General features: G+C 45.7%; 1 protein-coding gene across 1 annotated transcript in view; it reads right to left on the bottom strand.

Annotated features, from left to right (window-relative positions):
- Positions 1-486: 486 nt before the first annotated feature.
- GPAT4 (glycerol-3-phosphate acyltransferase 4) overlaps positions 487-16,523 on the bottom strand; it is a 63,480-nt gene continuing 47,443 nt past the window's right edge. Inside the window, exons 10-13 of the mRNA XM_068274657.1 lie at positions 10,210-10,295; positions 9,443-9,571; positions 1,565-1,644; positions 487-1,481 (exon numbers count right to left, since the gene is read on the bottom strand). Of these exons, the coding sequence (XP_068130758.1) occupies positions 1,373-1,481; positions 1,565-1,644; positions 9,443-9,571; positions 10,210-10,295 (404 nt within the window). The 3' untranslated portion in view covers positions 487-1,372. The remainder of the gene's footprint in view (positions 1,482-1,564; positions 1,645-9,442; positions 9,572-10,209; positions 10,296-16,523) is intronic.

A 16,523-nucleotide genomic window follows, 5' to 3' on the forward strand; every position in this document is an offset into this window, starting at 1 on the left:
TACAAGCCTTCAAGAAGAGTGGTGTAAAGTTGCTCTAAAGCAACGTGAAAAACTGGTGGAGAGTAAGCGAAAATGCATGAAAACTGATTGCAAATCAGGGGTATTCCTTCAAATACTAATTTCTGAACATTATTTTGTTAAAACATTATTAAAAAGTTATGTGACCCAACAGTCATTCTTACGTACACCGAAGAACGCAAAGGCAGGGACAACAAAAACTTTCACTTTCTCAACAGTCAGAGGTTTAAAAGACACATGCAAAATCTGACAGACCACAAAAAAACCCCAAAAAACAAAATAAAAACATGCTGTAACCGGTAGTCCTTATTATGACTCATAATATCTGTATATACATCTGCCTTACTATGCACATTTTATACATGATCACTTTAAAGCATATAAATGAAACACATTTAAAACAGTACCAACTGACTTTCATGTCAGTGTAAAAGTTATCCAATAAATCACCAATGCCAGGCTAGACAGTTTTTTATTTTGCAAGATGTTTTATTTATTTGACCTTATAAAAACAGAATGGGATTCAGCCATGGGCCCATGCAGGAGAGGATGTAACAGAGAAAAGGGGGAGGCACATGTTTTCTTCAGTAGTGGATCATAGAGGGTCTCAAACATCGTGGCATCATTAACCCCCATTTTTGGCTTGTTGAAGACAGCCACCTCTCTGCACCTGTGAATGTAGGGGCACAAGGTGGTCGGAAAGCAGCAAATGGAAGTCATAAAATGGGTATATCTGTCTGGGCAGAAGGAAGAGGGCTATTAATATTAAGAGGTCCAAGGATTGCTGGCTTCATATGAATTCCTGCAGGTGATTAGGGCCTATAACCTGAACTGATGGAAGCTCCCTTTGACTAAACAGCTTGAACTTGAGGTCTATCCTGTCTAGACTTTGGTAGGACTCACCTTGGTATCAGATCTCTGGTAATCAGCAGCAGTTTATAGCTTAAAGATGTCAAATAAGTTCAATATGACCCTTCAGATTTTTACGTGAAAAGTTCTGTGGTTCTGTAACATTCAAGAAACAATCTGGCCAAACTTAGATTTGGAAAAAGAAGATTATCATCATACACCTCAGTCACTAGGCATGTGGCCCTACAACAGTCACTATTCCTGAAATTGTGAGCCTGAAGTGCAAGACAGATGGTGGCAGCAACAGTCCCTGAGAGAACCTGCTGCTTTCCATGGCTCCTGCAATGTCAGTTCCTCAAGTATTAAGAATCCGGAGTGGCTCCTCTTTGTAATCTTCCCTCAGCTCACTCTCCATGGCTTGGATTCCTGCGGCTCGGAGTCTTCTTCCTGTGGTATTGGAGCAGCGGCTTCGCTCAGAGCAGAGCTCACTCCACCATTCTGGGGCTCAGGAGCGACTCCGGTTCTCCTGGTTTCCAGAGATGATGCGGCTGTACAATTTCTGCTGCTCCTCTTTGAATGCATCTTTGACCTTTTCCCGTTTCAGACCACCATCCCTGAAAAGGAATCAGTAGTGTACTGTGAAAATAATGCCCTCTATGACGCAAAGTAGAGATTTTCAAAAACATTCTAGGCTTACCAAAGCATATCCACAAGTCCTCCTTGCCGAGCAATAGCAGATTTCACTCTGTTCGCAAACTGCACAGCATCTTCATTTTCCTGCAAGAGCACAAGTTGTATATGAGACCATGTACACTCCCGACCCAGTGCCAAAAAAACAAAACACTTTTAGTTTTCTAGATAATACAGTAGAGTCTTGATTATGCGACACTGACAGGTATTAGCTAATGCCGGGGAAGAGTGCTTTCTGGTTGCCTGATACTCAATTTTAAAAAATGGCTTAAGCCAATACAGTACTAGACCCCATTCTATATACTGTACATACCATGAACTCTACTGTATGTAGCTTTGCCAAATCCTCTAAACAAATTAAAGTAAAAGGGTTACCAATCCTCATGCTATAACTCATTGTAGCTGAACCATCTTCTGACAGTTTTTACTTTGGTCATTAGGTTTGTAGATGGCCAGCAAACCTATTTACAGTTAACTCTAATCTGTTCTACTTGTCAAGATGCCATATAACAATGGGTAACTGAAACTGTGAATAAAGTCACCTTTCCTGTCAAATTATTGCTCTAGGATTACTCCAGCGGAGTGCACATGGCCTAATTCCAAAGCAGCTGTCACATGATCCTACCCAATGGCAGATGGGCAGTGCTATTCAGGCAGAGCCAGTAAATCAGCAACTGAATGAGGGTCTTGCCTTTCGGCTAAGATTCTTCAAAGCAGACAAAAACTTGACATCAATTACTACATATTAGTACAGAACAGCAGGATTAGGGAAAAAGGTTATAGTCCATTTGGTGGTCAGCGGACTTGTTTATGTGTTTATTTTTAATGTTGCGTAAAAAATAATGAATTTCCAGTGGCTATTAACTCAGCAAAACTAATCAGAACGACTTACTGCCCAAAAAGTTAAGAATGGATAACCTGGAGTATTCCTAAGGAAACCTGAACCCATCTAACCTGTATTATTATAAAAGGAACAGTGGCTTCTGTTTCCCAAAAGACTTGAATTAGTATGAAAGTTCATGTAAGAACACCCCGACATTGCCATGTGACCACTGAAGAGTATCATGTTTTCGTTGTGGCTTCCTGCCTGGGCAGAGCTTACTCTGTTGAGGTTTGTTACAGTGATAGCATCTGTCACCAGAGCAGCCTGAGGCCAGCCAGGAAGGTATGCTGCTCCCTCAATCTTCATCATTAGGCTGGATCTAGGTTCTAGGGAATTCAACTCCAGAATGACGTCTTGTAGGATGAGTAAAACTGAAAACGTTTTTTAAGGTGATTCATAGAGATGACCATTAGCGGCTAACACTCCGCTCTGTGGGAGGTGTGCCGGGGAGCAATCAAGCACTGGCTGAGTCAGTGGTAGAGACTTCAGAGACTGCACTGACATCAAGAGTGGAATCACACTGGCCAATCTGTGTACTGAACACAGAAGTGATGCTATTCCCATAAGCAGCGATTAAATCAGGGGTAGGGACCCTATGGCTCAGGAGCCAGATGTGGCTTTTTTGATGGCTACATGTGGCTCACATACAAATCAGTAGGGGTTGATTCACTAAGCTACACTACTCAAGCAGCACAGCTTAGTGTGGCAGCACACGTAACATTTTCAAAGTAGGCACGCTACTGCTGTAGCATGCACTACTAACTTTTTTGCGCCCCCCCCAAAACTAACGGCTGCTCCAATTCTTCCACTCTGGACCCTGTCAGGTCCAGTGATTTTGTAGGATAAGATACCTGCACTTTGATTGGCCCAATAGGCTGCCTGTCACTTGCCAGGCAGCCTATTGGGCCAAAGTGTGGGGATCTCATCCTACAAAGTGAATCAACAAACTCAGCTAGCTAATGGTACAAGCTGTTAGTTGGTATCTCTCCTGTCTGGCTCTTGGGGAAATTGCTGATGTTGCTGAAACCCAAGAGAAGCTGAAGACGTGTGACACTTCCGCTGCCCGGAGGATCAACTGTATACACATCCCCATGGCAACAGGGACATGAGCCCTCTGCTGCACATGCACACTGTGCCAGTTTGAAACATATTGTATGGCTCTCAGGGAAATACATTTTAAAATGTGGCGTTTACGGCTCTCAGCCAAAAAGGTTCCTGACCCCTGGATTAAATGATGTACACATTGGGCATACCATATAAGCCAACTTTTCTAAATTAAACAAGTGTCCCAAAACGGTGTCTGCATGTGGCTTATAGGTGAGTCAGATCGGGGGGGGGACAGTACACTCTGCATCACATATACAGTGGGAGGCACTCTGCACCACATACACGAGGGGGAGCAGGGGCGAGGACTCCGCATCGCATATGCGAGTGGGAGGGGGGTTCGGGGACAAGGTTCACTCTGCATCACATACACAGGGAGTACAGACATGTACCTCTGTCCCCCACCAAGCAGCCTGTTCTGTCCTATGGGGGGCAGGATAAGTAGTAAAGCAAGCCATTACGTTAGTGTTAAAGTGCAACAGCAATGAGCTGAGTACTTTCCAACGTAGAGGATTCCTGAAAAAGACAGTGTACACGGTGCATTACTGTGGTAACGCTTATTGCGCTATTGGCACAACGAGCGTTACTATTTCCAGTACAGGCTGGTAACATTGCTGCGCGGTGGGCAATGTTACCGCCCTTTTGTGAATCAACCCCAATGGGAGGTATTAATCCTCCTGAAGACACTTCATCGGGGTGTGTCCGCTAATGGCCAATAAGAAAATCATCTGTGGTAAGACGTTACAGAGGTTAAAAGTAAAAAAAAAATTACAAAAAAAAAAATGCTGATTGCAACTTTTGTGTCATCAGCTACTAGTTACAGCAATAGACATGTATGATGCAACTACTGTCTGCATATAGTAACTCGGCTGACTGGAAGGACAAATAATCAGATTACTTTTCCATTGATGCAATACTGTACGCAATATATATGATAACTTTAGCTATCCATACCTGTAAGAGAAATACACTGTAAAGCCAGTATTTGCTTTTTAAATGATCTGAAGCAGATTGTAGTCTAGCAATAGAATATTCTGAAGGCAATCAGGTTGTTGACCTACAGTAAAACAAACTAAAGCCTGTCTGGGTAAACTAATGTCTCCATACAAATAAATGAGAAGGCGGATTTATGCAATGTTGACCATGAAATGTTTCCAGCTGTAATTGGGAACACGCTATTCAGAAAAAAAACCTCAACTGGAGCAAAAGTGGAGCTCAAGTCTGTGTCATTTACAACCTGAAACATGATTGGATGCTCTGACCAAATGCTCCAATTCTGCACAAATTAGATTTGCTATCTTTTCTTCTTGTCACCTCTGATGAACCACTAAAATCAAGCTTCACTTACACACATAAGCATTTGCACCAGATGCACTAGCCATCTATGAGTGTAACCATCTCGTATATGTAACTAACGTATTATTCAGTATTTCTATAGCGGCGACATCTTCCACAGCGCTTTACAGAGTATATAGTTGTGTCACTAACTGTCCATCAGAGGAGCTCACAATCTAATCCCTGCTATAGTCATATGTCTGTCATAGTCTAGGGCAGGCTTTCTTAACCAGGGTTCCTTGAGGACTCTGCAGGGGTTCCTTGGCATTTTCCCCCCATCGTGGGGGGGGGAAGTATAATAGAGCACATTATAATAGGTAGTACTGTAACAAATAGCACTAAATTGGGGCATCAGGAGAGGGTATAATGAGTGGCAGTGTAATAGGGAGTAGGGAAATAAACAGCCACACATACTTTTAACCTCCTTAGCGGTAACCCCGTGCTGGACACGGGGTAAGCCGCCGGAGGGTGCCGCTCAGGCCCTGCTGGGCCGATTTTCATAATTTTTTTTTTGCTGGACGCAGCTAGCACTTTGCTAGCTGCGCCAGCACTCTGATCGCCGCCGGCCCCCGCCCGATCGCCGCTATCTGTTGCGGCGCGCGCCCCCCCCCCAGACCCCGTGCGCTGCCTGGCCAATCAGTGCCAGGCAGCGCCGAGGGGTGGTTCGGGACTTCCAATGACGTCCCGACGTCGCTGACGTCATCCCACCCCGTCGCCATGGTGACGGGGGAAGCCCTCCAGGAAATCCCGTTCTTTGAACAGGATTTCCTGATCGGAGATCGCCGAAGGCGATCGAAGCGGGCGGGGGGATGCCACTGAGCAGCGGCTATCATGTAGCGAGCCCTGGGCTCGCTACATGATTTAAAAAAAAAAAAAAAAAAAAAACTGCTGCGCTGCCCCCTGGCGGAATTTTTCATACCGCCAGGGGGGTTAAAGGGATACTTAAGTCAAATAAAAAAAAATGAGTTTTACTCACCTGGGGCTTCCCTCAGCCCCCTGCAGCTGTCCGGTGCCTCGCAGCATCGCTCCGATCCTCCTGTCCCCGCTGGTGGCTCCTTCAAGTTTCGGCGACAGCCGCTGACAGGCTGGGAACGCGAGTGATTCTTCGCGTTTCCAGCCACAATAGCGCCCTCTATGCTGTTATTGCGGCAGGAAGGCTGCAATAACAGCATAGAGGGTGCTATTGTGGCTGGGAACGCGAAGAGTCACTCGCGTTCCCAGCCTGTCGGCGGCTGTCGCCGAAACCTGGAAGCAGCCGCCGGCAGGGACAGTAGGATCGGAGCGATGCTGCGAGGGCACCGGACAGCTGCAGGGGGCTGAGGGAAGCCAGAGGTGAGTAAAACTCGTTTTTTTTATTTGACTTAAGTATCCCTTTAAAGACCATGCCTCCTGCAAAATAAATGCAGGGGTTCCTCGAGACCAAAAAATTGTTTGCAGGGGTTCCTTGAGATCCAAAATTTATTTGCAGGGTTCCTCCATGGTAGAAAGGTTGAGAAAGGCTGGTCTAGGGCAATGTTAGGGGTGAAGACAATTCACAGTCCTTATCTGTGTATTTTTGGAATATGGATGGAAATCAAAGTGCGCAGAGGAAACACACGCAGACACAGGGAGAATATACAAACTCCATGCAGAGAGTGCCCTGGCTGGGACTAAAACCAGGGACCCAGCGCTGCAAAATTTATTATAAAATAAATGAAATTAATATTTATACACAAGAAAAAAAACATCTTGGGAGCGATCATAGCCCACCAACAGAAATCTCTGTTGGTAGGTAGAAAGTGGGGGTGGGATCACTTGTGGGATGAGTCGTGTGGCCCTGCAGAGAGACCTTAAAGCTGCAGTGGCCTTAATTGTAAAAAATAGCCTGGTCACTAAGGGGGTTTAAGACCGTGATCCTTACGTGGTTAAAGAGAAAGCCCTTTTCATTGACAATAGCTAAAAGTATAGACTGCTATTGTGTGATCTTTTGCAATGTAACAACTTGATTTGCAATCTTTAAATGACAGCAAGACAGAGAATAATGAGAGAAAAAAATTGAATACCAAATCCTTTCATGGAATCTTTCAGGAAAAAAAACCAAACAAAACAGCAGGGCGAGTGCTGACTAGATCAACACTGTCTTTCACGGTTCACAGGTTCCGGTCATGTTACAAAAAAAGTAATGTCACTTTTGGCATCACCAAGAAACTGTAAAGACGGAAACCAGCAGAAATATATATATTTTTGTTCATATCACATTTCTCCTAAATCTGACAATGAACGCTAAAAACAACAGGATGGGTGAGATAAATACTGGTAAGTAATTTCTTATTGGATGATTTTTTTTATTTCTTTTTCAGTGTTTCAGTTAACCAGTTCCCTACCCTGGGGTTTTCCCCCTAAAAATCCCAAGCAATTTTCTACATTTCACAGGTCTCCCATTCATTAGCCAATAACTTTAGCAGTACTTTTTACAAATAAATGATCTATACCTTTTTTTTTTTGCCACCAATTAGGCTTTCTCTGGGTGGTACTTTTTGCTAAGTATTTTACTTTGAATGCATTTTAAAGGGAATAAGGAGAAAAAAAATGAAAAAAGTCATTATTTCTCAGTTTTCAGGCATTACCGTTTAAAAATAAAAAGTATTACTGTAGATCAAGCCCACATATTTTATTAGTCCATATGTCCTGTTTATTTCAACATTTAAATTATCTTCCTAGTACAATGTATGGCGACAATATAATATTTGTAAATAAAGGTGTATTTTTTCCATTTTTTTGCTTTGCACTTTACTAGCAATTACAAGCCGTATTCGCCAAAATAACAGTAATATACCCTCACGACATACATATCTAAACTGCTAAGTCCATTTATTAGCTCCCACCCCCATAGTTAGCAAGATGTGCCCCTTTATTACCCTCCACCCCCCATAGATAGCCAGGTGTGCACCTTTATTCCCCCCCACCCCCCATAGATAGCCCGGTGTGCCCCTTTATCTTCCCCCCCATTATAGATTGCCAGATGTGCCCCTTATTAGCCCCTCCACCATAAAAATCCCAGATGTGACCCTTTATTAGCCAGATTCGCCCCTTTGTCCCCCTTCCCCCATTGATAGCCAGGTTTGCCCCTTTGTTCTTCTCCTCCAATAGGTAATCAGATGTACCCTCTATTCCACCCCCCCTCCCCATGGATAGCCAGGTGTCCCCCTTTATCCCCCCAGTATAGCCAGATGTGCCCCTTATCAGCCCCTCCCCAGTATAAAAGATATATATGTGCCCCCTTGACCCCCCATAGATCGCCAGGTGTGCCGCTGAATTCTCCCCCCCTCCCCATAGATAATTTGATGTGTCCCTTTGTCATTGCCCCCCCCCCCATATATATATATATATATATATATATATATATATATATATATATATATATATATATATATATATATATATATATATATATATAGCCAGGTGAGCCCCTTTGCCCCCATAGATAGCCGAGTGTGTCCCTTTGCCCCCCTCCCCATAGATGGCCAGGTTGTAATGATCCTGCCCCCTCTCCCCCTTAGATAGCCCGCAGATAGCCATTATGCCCCCATCCCCTCCATGCTGCGATCGGGCAAGCAGCATGGAGGATTAGCATGTAAACAGCTCACCTTGCCTCATTCCAGCGCGATCAGCCTCCCCTCCATGCATCCCGGCTTGATGACGTCATCAAGCCGGTACTCGATCCATTCGGCATAATGACGCAGGCAGCGGTAATGCACGGAGGGTAGGCTGATCGCGCTGGAACGAGGTGAGGTATGTTTACATGCTAATCCTCCATGCTGCCCGATCGCAGCATGGGAGAAGAAGGGGGGGGTAGAATGCTAAATTACAGGTGATCGGGCAGGGGGTTGGAGGATCGGACCCCTGTGAGGGCATCCTTGGTTAGTGTAGTTAGAGGGAAGGGGGTTAATGAGCTCAGACGCGTGCTAGCACATGCACGGTGCTCCTTAAAGGGAACTGACTTATAATCACGTCATGTGGCTTTCAAGAGCCACTTACAATGACGTGATTATACTGTATGTAGGATGCGAACTGGTTAATATGGAGTTTCAGCTCCCTTTAAGACCTTAGCTCACCCTCCTGGATTTGTCATTGTTTGTGAAAGTGAATTGGGGATTATGCCATTGCTCGCTCAATTTGCACAGGAATACAGTTTTCCTGGCCCAGCCAGTCATGCAATACAAAAAAAAATGTTTATATGCAATGCATAAATCTTTATGCATTGTAAATTATAGGTTGAACACAACATGGAATACAAGCATGAACTAAAGCGTTATACTTAAACTACAGTAGACTACCAATCCCATTTAGCATTTTCTGTTGCACACTCTGCAAAGGTGGTTGTTTATACAGGCACATAATGTAAGAAGCTGAAATAATATTTGCTGAAGCTCTTCCAGTGCTCAGAGCTGTCCTGTAAGGAACTGTTCATTTGAAAACATAAGTGGAATTTAACATTAGAAACTGTCTTGCTAGCACATACAGGTCTCATTACTGTAATCTGATGGTGCCCAGTAAATACATGTTAATAAGGTGTGATCTCACCTGTCGCGTCATAGGTGGGAGGTACCAAACGCTGCACACTATAGCCCAGCTGGTCATCATTCGCAGGAGGTAGGTGATCATCCCGTATTTACTGCTGTTCCAGAAGGCATCACCAAACTGTGGGTCATACTGGCAAGCAGAGAAAAAAATAAATATGAAATTCTTAATCTTGCCATATGTTACTTGATGTGTGGCCAGATCGACTATTCCACACATTCCTCACTGGTCAGAGAGGGATCCATTATCTGCCCACACACTGTACAGCGATTTACAATAGAATCAGCATGAAATCTATTAGAAATCATCCTATCACTGCTACCTGCCACCCCCCCCCCCCCCAGTATACAAGTGTCACCCCCCCCCCCCCCCCCTTGCTTAATGTTAAGCCTCGTACACACACCTGATTCAAGTCGGGATCAGTCATGTGTACAGTGTCCTCCCAAGCACAAGTGATTCGCAGATCTACTTATTCCCAGTGACGGCCGATTCTATTGTTCACGCAGCTCCCTCATCCGCCTACCTGAAGGGTGCACCACCACACACCCGATTGCGCCCTTGTGAGCAAGCTTTCCCATCATTCCCCATTGATCCATGCGACAGATTTCGCACAGAAAGCTATCAAAATACCTATCGGCCGGCCAGATTGCTGCACAGATTCTCTTCCGAAAAATTATCAAATTGGAAGGTCGAACACCCCACTAAATCGAGTAATATGGGCACCTTTAATCTTCTACATCACACATGAACAACGGACATCTAAAACGCACCTTGATGGCCACAGGATACACAGTGGCTCCTATTTCAAAGCTTCCTTTCTTGAACATCATGACCGACGTGTTATTGATGCAAGTTCCTGACAGGAGAGATATGAAGAGATTAGACAGGCCAATAAACATCGCCTGAAAAGAATCCTGTATAAACTCCAATTTCTCAACACTATTCATGTAGGGATTGTCCACACAAACACTCTTCTGGATGAATGACTCCATTAAAAATGCTGCTGTAAAATTTAAGGGGGAACTGTAAGGTGGAAACAAACTCACCACCAGTGTCAAGCTAATGGGCAAGTTTGTCAGAGAAAACCAGGTCTGTAAAAGGGAAAAAGTCCTGCAGTCAATGGAAATTCAGCAAAAAGGGTGAAATTCTTCATATTCAGTGATGATCCGCCCAGCTCAGAAAAACTTATCAGTCCACACGCTATACTGTCTGCTGAAAACCCGCCCAGCGGGAGGTGACGACGGACCCGTCGTTGCCTTTGATCAGACGTGTGTACGAGCCTTATGCTGGGAATACACGGTTCGTTTTTGCCTTCGTTTAAACCTTCGATTCGTTCGGTAAACGAATCGAGTGTTGAAAACGTATGTGAAAATAGTCATAATCTCATTATAGTTTCGATTAATAGACCCCAAAAACGAACGACTAGTGATCGAACATGTTTGATATTATCTCTCTTTATCCATCTAATCGAGCCATTGGTAGGCTTGATGGCTGTTCAGATCGATTATATATTCGTTTATGCTAGTCCGTCCCTGTAAAAAGGGATTTTCGTTTCGTTTCTTTGCAGCCTTCGATCATTGGAAAAACAAAACCATCAGAATCGAAAAAAAAAACGAAACCGTGGGTGGTGATATTAACCGTATGACCGATTATTTCGGGATCGAAAAGGACAAAAGGCACAATCGAAACGAAGGTTTAAACGAAGGCAAAAACGAACCGTGTATTCCCAGCATTAAGGCTTATATCAAGCAAAGGTGGAGACTGAAATAAACAACAGCTTGGCTTAGGGATTTCAAGAAGCAAATTAGAGGTTTGGCAGACAAACAAGAATTATGTTGTAACTACATTAACTTCCTGGCTTGTTGCCATTTAATATGATCTTGGTGGTAATTTGCACATCACTGAGTCATTTCTCATGTGTAGTTTGAACCTAAATCTGGCCACAGTAATAAACAGAGCCATGACAGTTATCAACACAACTACAACCCCCTCTAACCATACCAGAATGACTTGCTATGAAATGAAGAAAGAAATGCTTAAAGAGGATCTGTATCTAAAAAGAATGCCCCCTGGGGGGTACTCACATCGGTAGGGGAAGCATCTGGATCCTATCAAGGCTTCCCTTGTCCTCCTGTGTCCCACGGTGGCAGCGATCGAGCTCCCTAAATGGCAGGAATGTAAATATTTACCTTCCCGGCTCCAGCGCAGTAGCGGCACTCGGCTTGGAAATAGGCGGAAATCGTTTATCCTAGTCGGGTCCGCTCTACTGCACAGGTGCAAGTCTCCTGCGCCTTTGCAGTACAGCGGACCTGACTGAGAATGGCTATTTCTGCCTATTTCTGAGCAGAGAGCCGCAACAGCGCACCCGCTGGATCAGGGAAAGGTAAATATTGCACAGCCTGACAAATTGTCGAGACTGCCATGGGACAGAGGATGACAGGGAAGCCTCAATAGGATCCAGAGGCTTCCCCCTACCGAGGTGAGCACCCCCCAGGAAAAAACTTTTTTCAATACAGAGTCTCTTTTTTCTGTCTTTGTCATATAATCCTTTTCAGCATTAATGCTTTAGTGAAATCGCTGCAGGCAGATGGGTGATTTATGGCAGAGGATTAGCCCTGCAGAGCTCCGTGGTTCGCAGGGCTTTACTTCCTCAATGAGGCAGAGCTTTCAGCTGCAGCTCTGCCTCCTCTGCAATCAATCTCTGCTGATCGACGCCTCTCCCCGCCCCTCTCAGTCTTCTTTCACTGAGAGGGGCGGGGAGGAGGTGGAGATTTGCGGAGATTGAGTGCGGAGAGGCTGAGCTACAGCTCAAAGCTTAGCCTCTCCAGGAAGAGAAGCCCTGCGTGTCAGGGCAGCATGATCTGCGACCTGCAAAGTCGTAGAACTTTGCAGGTCGCTTTCTCACTAATAAATCGCCCATCTGCCACGGGGGGGGGCATTAATGCTGAAGAGAATTATAAGCCAAAAGTAGGGAAAAAAGAGACTTCAGAGTCTCTTTAAAGCTGGCCATACACATAAGATTTCTACCCAATGTTCCTTTCTGAAAAGAATCATTTCAAACGGAATGGATTCCTACCATACACAGCACATACATTTCCTATAGATTCTAGCAGGGAATCTACTGAAAAATTGATGGAGCTGCAGAGTTGCACTGTTCTATGCAGTGCAAAGATACAGGCAGTGGCGTAGCTACAAACCTCTGGGCCACGATGCGGAAACTGGATGTGGGCCCGCCCCCCCGGCAACAACCGCCCCCCACACACACACACACACGTTTCCACAACACGTTCGATCGTTTTGCCGCTCGATTCTGCATTGGGGACAATGGAAAAAGATAAGAAAAACAAGCGGAAAATAAGAGAATCGCCCACAGATTTGAGTGGCAAAAACGATTGGGCGCAGAATCGAGCCCCAGAATCAACCCGTGTATTCCCAGCATAAGGCCCGGTTCACACTTTCGTTTAGAAACTTGCACACACACACACACACACACACACACACACACACACACACACACACACACACACACACACACACACACACACACATATATACATATATACATATATATATATATATATATATATATATATACATATACACACACACACACACACTGCTGCTGACTGACACACACGCACGCACACACCTTAGCACTGGGTCACAAAGCTGACTGGTAATACCAATTTGTATTATACAAGCATGCCTAATTAAACTTCACACTTAAATAGGATAATAATACAAGTGCTTAAAGATAACCTAACGTCAAAAAAAAATAAATGAGATTAACTCACCTGGGGCTTCACTCAGCCCCCTGCAGACGATCGGTGCCCTCGCAGCTCCGCTCCGATGGCCCAGGACCCGCCGGCGAACACTTCCGGTTTGGCCGTCACGCATGGGAACGCAAGTGATTCTTCGCGTTCCCAGCCTGTATATCGCCCCCTATGCTGCTATTGCGGCCAGGAGGCCGCAATAGCAGCATAGGGGGCGATATACAGGCTGGGAACGCGAACAATCACTCGCGTTCCCATGCCTGTCGGCCGGTGACGGCGAAACCAGAAGTCGTCGCCGGCGGGTCCAGAAGCATTGGACCGGAGCTGCGAGGGCACCGATCGTCTGCAGGGGGCTGAGGGAAGCCCCAGGTGAGTTAATCTCATTTTTTTTTTGTTGCCTTTAGGTTCACTTTAACCACTCCAGAATACTAAAAACACTGCAATAAAATGTTACATTATAAAGCATAAATTCCCTGGACAGATTATAGGACCAACACAACAAATGTACCCATGCAATCAGGGGTGAGCCTGGGGTGCCTGGCACCTGGGTGCAAGATTTTCTCTGGCGCCTATGGGAGTGGTTAAATTAACCACGCCCAACCACATAACCACACCCATGTCCTGCCTAATCACACCCACACCTTCCACCACTTTACGCATGCATGTGATACCCCATTCCTACCCCTCTTCTATTGGCTTGCTCCTGGCTGGCTTTGGCTGCCTGCGAGTCTGCTAGTCTCTGGACTGACGCAGGCTGAGAGGTTCTGCGAGTGCGACGCAGTCACACACTGCGTATTTATGGCTGCCTGCGGCCACCCTACGCTGCGCAGCCTGCCAGTGTTGCCAACCTTTCATGTAATTTTTTACTGACAAATACCTAAAAATTTACTGACAAAGATTATTTTTACTGACAAAATTTCCCCACTAAATGCACATAAGAGACACCGTTTCACCAGTAAATGCACATAATGACAGACAGCCTTTCATCAGTAAATGCACATAATGAGAGACCGCTTTTCCCCAGTAAATGCACATAACAAGAGACCGCTTTTCACCAGTAAATGCACATAATAAGAGACCGCTTTTCACCAGTAAATGCACATAATAAGAAACCGCTTTTCACCAGCAAATGCACATAAAAAGAAACCGCTTTTCACCAGCAAATGCACATAATAAGAGACAGCTTTTCCCCAGTAAATGCACATAATAAGAGACAGATTTTCCCCAGTAAATGCACATAATAAGAGACAGCTTTTCACCAGTAAATGCACATAATAAGCCCTTTAAGCAGTGAGTGACATGGAGCCCCTTTAGGCAGTGAGTGACATGGAGCCCCTTTAGGCAGTGAGTGACAGGGAGCCCCTTTAGGCAGTGAGTGACAGGGAGCCCCTTTAGGCAGTGAGTGACAGGAAGCCCCTTTAGGCAGTGAGTGACAGGGAGCCCCTTTAGGCAGTGAGTGAGTGACAGGGAGCCCCTTTAGGCAGTGAGTGAGTGACAGGGAGCCCCTTTAGGCAGTGAGTGAGTGCCAGGGAGCCCCTTTAGGCAGTGAGTGAGTGCCAGGGAGCCCCTTTAGGCAGTGAGTGAGTGCCAGGGAGCCCCTTTAGGCAGTGAGTAAGTGCCAGGGAGCCCCTTTAGGCAGTGAGTGAGTGCCAGGGAGCCCCTTTAGGCAGTGAGTGACAGGGAGCCCCTTTAGGTAGTGACAGGGAGCCCCTTTAGCTAGTGAGTCACAGGGAGCCCCTTTAGCTAGTGGGTGACAGGAAGCCCCTTTAGCTAGTGAGTGACAGGTAGCCCCTTTAGCTAGTGAGTGACAGGGAGCCCCTTTAGCTAGTGAGTGACAGGGAGCCCCTTTAGCTAGTGAGTGACAGGGAGCTCCCCCCAGCCGCCACCGCCGCTTCCCCCTTACCTTGCAGCGTCAGACCTCGATCAGCAGGCGACCCGAACAGTAAGAGCGGGCGCCGGACGCACCCGCTCTATATGCGGAAGTGATGTCACTTCCGCATATCAGTGCGAGCGCTGGGTCCTAGCGCCCACACTATTGGTCGCCGCGGCTCCGCCTGATCGAGGTCTGACGGCTAGAGGGAGGGAGCGGCGACTAGAGCGGGGGCCCGGGTCCTCCGAAACACAGCCCCCGGGCCCCTCCCCTGCCTCTTCAGGAGGCGGGACCGGTCGCCACGGCTACCCCTGTGACCGCGGGCCCTACGCCAGTGGCTACAGGCCATTGATCTGCCAATGCTCTTGCCCAGCTTCCGATTGTTTTAAAATTTCCATCCTGTTCGATTGACTCTTTCAACTGATTTTGTTTAAAATGGATCAAAAATTGATCGATCTGACATTTTGGGGATTCAATTCCCAGCAGATGAATCGAATCTGCAAGGAATCAAAGAAGAAAATCGATGGTTGTATGGCCACCTTAATTCACAGATACATGATCCGTCTTGCACCTTAAGGCTAAAACCTAAAGGGCTGTACAGATGCTCAATAAATGTTACTTGATAACGCTATTAATAATTGTTCTGGGTGAGAACTTAAAGGGAACCAGAATTAAGAGGCATACGGAGGTTGCCATATTTCCTTTTATACAATACCAGTTGCCCAGCTATCCTGCTGATCGGCTGTGTCTAATACTTTTAGCCAAAGACCCTGAACAAGCATGCAGCAGATAAGGGGTTTCTGACAATGTCAGATCTGACAAACTTAGCTGCATACCTGTTTCAGGTGTGATTCTAATACTACTGCAGCCAAATAGACCACCAGGGCTGCTGGGCAACTTGTATTGTTTAAACTGAAATAAATATAGCAGCCTCCATATTCTTCTGACTTCAGTTGTCCTTTAAGGGTTTCGCTGTATGGAGAGAGGATGGGGTGACTGTGTAAAAGTAGCCATGCTGTGGAGATCACAAAAGCGGTTTGTCATTTCTGATATGACTTTGTGGATCACCAGCATTGATATAAACATTGGGGGAAACCTGTACCAATGCTAAAATGTAATTCCAAGATGACTACAAGCAATTGACTTGGGTGACGAAAACCTATAGTCAGCCTGCAGACTGCCTTACATAGTGATGTGTGCTTCAGTGTCCCACAGCCTCAGACTCCTCATCTGAGAGTCAGGGGAGTGGAAGAAAACTGATCATGTGACTGCAACTTTCACTACCAGTACATGTATGCTACAGCTATTTATAAATCACGGCAAGAAATATAAATATATACACACACACAGGAAAAGTCTCGGTTAACAAGAACCAGGTTAACCATCCGGAAGTCTCAACTAACTGGAGGTCAGCAGGGGGAGCACTCTGGGTGCTGGTCCT

Source organism: Hyperolius riggenbachi, chromosome 3 (assembly GCF_040937935.1).
Source record: "Hyperolius riggenbachi isolate aHypRig1 chromosome 3, aHypRig1.pri, whole genome shotgun sequence".
NCBI lineage: Eukaryota > Metazoa > Chordata > Amphibia > Anura > Hyperoliidae > Hyperolius > Hyperolius riggenbachi.